The sequence below is a fragment of the Chenopodium album genome, chromosome 20, assembly GCF_948465745.1.
Source record: "Chenopodium album chromosome 20, dcCheAlbu1.1, whole genome shotgun sequence".
Taxonomy (NCBI): domain Eukaryota; kingdom Viridiplantae; phylum Streptophyta; class Magnoliopsida; order Caryophyllales; family Amaranthaceae; genus Chenopodium; species Chenopodium album.
The window spans coordinates 39,687,397-39,693,396 of NC_137853.1; the positions used below are offsets into that span (position 1 = coordinate 39,687,397).

At 35.1% G+C, this 6,000-nt stretch overlaps 1 protein-coding gene across 1 annotated transcript; it reads left to right on the forward strand.

The window, feature by feature from the left end:
• The first annotated feature begins 6 nt into the window (after positions 1-6).
• On the forward strand, positions 7-6,000 carry LOC145597825 (heat stress transcription factor A-7a-like). The gene is made up of 5 exons (XM_081654071.1): positions 7-980; positions 1,734-2,592; positions 2,676-2,895; positions 2,996-3,063; positions 5,546-6,000. The coding sequence occupies exons 1-2, from the start codon at positions 669-671 to the stop codon at positions 2,574-2,576; spliced, it is 1,155 nt and encodes a 384-aa protein (XP_081510197.1). The 5' UTR covers positions 7-668; the 3' UTR covers positions 2,577-2,592; positions 2,676-2,895; positions 2,996-3,063; positions 5,546-6,000.

Consider the following 6,000-nt stretch of genomic DNA (forward strand, 5'->3'; position numbering starts at 1 on the left):
AAAAAGGACGCCTACCCAAATCCACAAATAAAATATTAAGCCTTTGCTATTTTAGATGGTTCCTTCCTCCATCCCTTCTAAACTCTAGAACTTTCTCCTCAAAATTATATTTTAATTATTATCATAGGTTATATAAGTTTCTATTTAAGGGTCCAAATGTCACACTTTTTATAGCCCCTCAAACCTTATTAATCACATAATAATCTCCCCCAACAAATCAACAATAACTGCCAAAACCTACCTTCTTCTTTCCAAGCAGAGCTAAAACAGAGCATGTCTTACTGTCTTCCAAAAATTATACAACTTTTTTCTTTAAATTTCTTCTTCTTTCCCTCAATTTCTCCTTCTATATATATACCAACCAAAGCTTCCTTTTGGTTTTCTCTAATTTGTAATCTCTCTTCTTCCCCTGCCTTTTAAGTTATTGATTTTGATATTTTCTGTACAAATTTGATCAAATTTCATTTTGGTTTTTGCTAAATTCTCTTTCAAATTGAAGATTTGAATTTCATCTGGGTTTGCTTCAATTTCAATAATTTCACTTCAATTTAAGTCACATTGTGACTCAATCTTTGATTTTTTTTTTTTTTTTGCTTTTTTCTTTCACTAATCATAAAAAGTAAAGCATACCCAGAAAAATTCAACCTTTGAATTATAAAATTTCAATTATGAATCCTTTATATCCAGTTAAAAAAGAGTTCCCAGAATCGAGCTCGACGACTTTGACCTTTTCCGGCGAGATTTCAAGAAATTTTCCGGCACCTCAGCCTAGAGAAGGATTACATGAAGTGGGCCCACCTCCATTTTTAACGAAAACTTATGAATTAGTTGATGATCCAAGTACTGATAGTATAGTGTCTTGGAACAGAGGAGGTCAAAGCTTTGTGGTTTGGGATCCTCATGCATTTGCTTCTGGTTTACTTCCTAGAAATTTCAAGCATAATAATTTCTCTAGTTTTGTCAGGCAGCTTAATACTTATGTAAGTACTCTTATCTCATTCCTTTTACCATTTAGTTTGCGACTTAACACGTTAAGGATTGCATATATCATGACCGTTCATTTTCAAAGAAAATATTATAATCTTATTAAATATCTAATTTTATGGAGTCAATGACACAATTAGCAAGGAGCAGAAGTTAATTAATAGGGAGTATTATAAAATACAAAAGTTGATTAAAATTCACCTCTTGACAGAAGCCACCTGGCTCATTGTCTTTCTCTTTCTTGATTTGTTGTGATATCCATGTGTTAGATTTTGATGTGCTGGAATTAGAATTGGATTTGTTAGCAATAAAAAAAGTTTTAATTAAAATGTTAATGGGATTTTAGTGAAATGAGTCGGCAACTTGTCAATTAACTTTAATAATGTGGTTGAATATTTTAATACAACTTTCCTTTCTTGATCATGTGAAATCTACCCAATGATTCTTTTTGAGTTTGTCCTATTATCTTATTTAATCTCATGACTGAATTTGAAATAGCAAAAATTCTAGATGTGGGTCCTTAGATTTTAATAAAATATTTTGCAACTTTGCTTGATGTAATTTAATAATTTTGATTTGTGTTACTGCTGCCGACTTCTCTTGATGGAAACTGATGTTTGTATTATGGGCATTTTGGTTAATAATCCATCCGTCTCAAATTACTTGGGAATGTCACTATAAACCGGTATTTATTTCTAGTGGTTTGCTTAACTTGGTACTTACAAAATTATTGTTTGAAAACTTTGCAGGGTTTTAGGAAGATTGATCCTGATAGATGGGAATTTGCAAATGAAGGGTTTTTAAAGGGGCAAAAGCATCAACTGAAGAACATAAGGAGAAGGAAACACTCATCTAATCCTATGTTTTCTCAACAGGGAGTGATAGACCCTTGTGTAGAGCTAGGAAGATTTGGGGTTGATGGTGAAGTGGATCGATTGCGACGCGATAAACAAGTGTTAATGATGGAATTAGTGAAGCTAAGACAACAACAACAGAACACAAGATCATTCTTACAAGCAATGGAACAAAGATTACAAGCAACCGAGATGAAGCAACAACAAATGATGAACTTTTTAGCAAGGGCAATGCAAAATCCTGCATTTCTCCAACAGTTAGTCCAACAAAAGGAGAAAAGGAAAGAACTTGAGGAAGCATTAAGCAAGAAAAGGAGGAGGCCTATTGATCAAGGGCAAAAGGGTCATTTAGACACTGGGGAGTCAAGTAGGTATGCAAGTGTAACAAGTGGTAGTAGTGTACCTTTAGGAATGGGACATGTTAAGGCTGAGCCATTAGACTTTGGGGGTTCTCATGGTTATGATCAATATGACCCTCTTGGTCCGGTTTCTGAGCTCGAGGCATTAGCCCTTGAGATGCAAGGGTATAGTAGGGGAGGGACCGAGTTGGGGGAGGAACAGCGTGGTGGTTTGGAGCAATTTGAAGGCGATGATAAAGAACTCGATGAGGAATTTTGGGAGGAGTTACTAAATGAAAGGTTTAAGGCTGCCGCCTCTAGTGATCAAGGAGGCGAAGAGCAGGAGGATGTGAATGTGCTAGCTGATAGATTGGGGTACTTAGGTTCAAGCCCCAAGTAGATGGTTCATTTCTATGGTAGGATCCTAATCAGTTGATGCTCGCTTAATTAAAAATTTGCCATGTTTTTGTGTAGCTTAATGTGTTTGTTTCATTTACAGGAGAGGGGGAAGAACCAATCTGCAGCCAACAATAACTATTTAGAGGAAGATTTAAACTGCTTAAATTTCAAGTCTTTTTCTAATGATTCCTCTCTTTGTTTTTCGGTTCAAGTCTCTTGACTTGTCGAATGTTCCTTCTCATTTGTGTTTACATATTGTAGGAATGCAGGAATATTTCAGAATGTAGAAGTGAAGTTATTTGCACCAAAATTGTGCAAAGGTTGCTACTTTAAATTAATTTCTTTCAGTAATATTTTCTGTCTCAACAGTTGGTTACATAAGATTTTCCAATAATTCGGTTTTGCTTTATTAACATGTAGATTGATTGGATGAAGTTCAAATCGAAAAGAGCTTGCTGTGCCAACAAATCAACAAGATTGAGAACATGGTAGTTTAATTTCTGGTTGAAAATTTTTAAAGTTTTGTGGCTTTTGGTCAGGGTTCAGCTGGGGAATCCTGGTTTATTCACTGCCTTGTAAATTGCAAATATCACACACCAGTCATTTCTTTTTCCACAATGTCCCTATCACCCCATTAGTGATTAGACCCCCTAACACTTTCTCTCCTCCCACCCCTGCCCCCTACACCACATCCCCACTGCTGCTGCTGTTTTTGACGTGTTTTTTTTCTTAAAAAGAAAATATACGAAAACAGTTTGATGGAAGTTTTTCATAAGCCCATGAGGGGACGAACAAAATCCACGTGTTACCCTTTGGGCATGGACTTGTTCGTCTAGCACCCTAGCTTATGGGGCATATTGTTATATGAATAAGACCTATGTTGTGGCCATGGGTCTATTTGTTTCCCCATGGGTTTGTTGGAGAAAGAACTTTTGTCGATCCCCTTGTATTTACTTTTTAAGAAAAGTTGTCGAGAGATGGTTGCAGTGAGGATGCCAAGTGCTCACTACATCAAGAACTTGGCTAGGGGGTTGGGGCCTTGGGGTGGGGGGGGGGGGGGGGGGGAGGTAAGGGGGCTTGGATGTGAGTCTGTGAGAGGGTGGTTTGCAAGGGAGAGGGGAATTGTGGTGGGGAGAATTTTGGAGAGGGGGAGGAGGATGTAAGATGATAATTAGCTGTTGAGTTTTACTTGTGCACAAACTCTACATTACCACATTGAGAGAAAAAGATAACTCTAGTAGCCAAGATTAGAAGATGTATCAAATGTCAATGCTATAGTGGTGAAACTAGAAAGTAAATGAGTGTATGGTATATAACTTGTTCGGTATTCCCAAATTACATTAAAGCCAATTATCTGTAAAGTTGACTTTTATATGATTTGGGGTGACTAAACATGCTATATTCGATACATTTTGCTTACAAATGCACCAAAAATGTGAGAAAATTAGGGATAACAAAGCAAGCAAATTTACCCCAACTTTTTATACAATTTGTGGGGGCTGGAGGAGACAGGATTCCTTGTTGCTCTCCTGAGTAGAGACTAAATCCAATAATCAAAATAGTGGATTACATTAGCTGCTAACACTGCAAGTACTACATAATAACAGGTGTGTTATTATCAAGGAAGACCAAATCTTCCTAAATTTTAGAATTCAATTTAGTCAATGGTAATTAGTAAAGACTATTTCTTACTGTTCAATGAATTTAAAATTTCTGAACTAATAGTTGTATTGTTTAAGTACACTGCTACATCCTTTAAAAAAAAAAAAAAGTACACTGCTACACACTGTATTAAGTATACGTACTAAAAATAAGATTTCGTTTGACTTACTAGAGATGGAGAGTTTACTAGCTATTTGTAATCATTAATCAATTCGGTTTCAACTCCTTTCAAGATCTTTGTCAAATTCTTTGGAAGATGGCTGATTACTGATTTGGTTGTGTACAACACTCTTATGAAATAAATCGAGTTGTTAACTAGAAACGCAAGTTAATTATATGGTCTCTTTTTATTGTAATTTCACTTGTCATTGTCATAGTGAGCAATTCATCACTAGAATATTGATTTAAATTCATTAGAAATTATCATCCAGCCAATTTATATTGTTATGCCAAATTTAGTTAAAGTATGGAGTATAATTCTACAGTCAATTAAAAAGAAATGTTACACCGTAGTCCTTACTACATAACCTAGCAAAGTCAAGGAAGAGTAACCAAATTTTAACTTCACAGAGGTACATCGCAAATTCACAACCATTTGAAAAAAAAAAAGGATAAAATCAAAATTTTAGCAGGTGAAAAAAAAAAAAAAAAAAAAAAAAAACTGGTCCAAACAGGCTGGTAAAACCAACAAATATAATTGGGCCTTGTACTTGGACCAAATCCAAAAAAGATAATCTCTTTTGGGTCACCCATTAAGCCCATGATCTGTAAACTGAATTGGGTCCGGCCTAGCAACTTAGAAAATGCTGGACACGTTCACATTTACAGATTTACTACTTGTCCTTTATTAATTCCGGATTCGGATATGATCATTTTGGTTTCATATTCGGATTAAATTGTCATCCCGTTACTAACTCGTTCAAATAATTAGAGGAGACATTGTGGCCTATGTTTTTGACTCTCTTTCGATAATATTATGACCATATGTCAAGTTAATCCATAATTTTGATTGATACCTTTGTCTATTGCATGTGCTTTGCTTGCTCATTCTTTTTCAACTGCAGTTTTACATGGGAATTATAACTCATGTACACGTAACACGTTACATAATTTGAACATCTTAAAAGGAAAAGTATACAAGAAGTTAGGAAATATTTTTTTAAGACTAACTCATGAACATGTTATATGTTATGAGCACATTGTCTACATAAATACACTGATACACAATAAAGATCTTGTTCCAATGATTTCTTGCATTGTGATGTTGGTTGCAAGCCTTGCAGTTGCTGAATATTTCTCATAATGTAGATTTAGTGTGTGATGAAATGCCTTGAAGACACTCTAGAGCTAATTTGCAGCGGTGTCGAACTTTCAAATTGACATTGAGTTTGCTACTTATCATCATGCTCTAGAGATGATTATTGAGTACAGTTCAGGTGCTTAAGCCTCATCGTCTAGCTAATAATAAGCATATCGATCACTGATCCACTCGATTCACTCGACCACATACGGTTAATGGTATGATCATTTTAGTTCATCATATAACAGACATTGTACTTACTTCGTATATCATTTTACTATAGGTAGTGTGTTCTTTTCTTTATCATGATGTAAAAAGGACTCGTTTTTAGGCTTTATAAGGTCAATATAGTTTGTTAAGTTATCAATTATTCTCGCTACATTTTAGCCTAGGTATGTAGTAAAATTGTAACATTGAAGAAGCATATTCTGCAAGGCGTAGTTAAATGTTGTACTGTGTTCAA

Excerpts from the sequence above, each read along its gene's own strand:
- LOC145597825 (XM_081654071.1), top strand. The coding sequence starts at position 669 with ATGAATCCTTTATATCCAGTTAAAAAAGAGTTCCCAGAATCGAGCTCG. Across the intron at positions 981-1,733 it reads TCAGGCAGCTTAATACTTAT|GGTTTTAGGAAGATTGATCC; the intron begins GTAAGTACTCTT and ends AAAACTTTGCAG.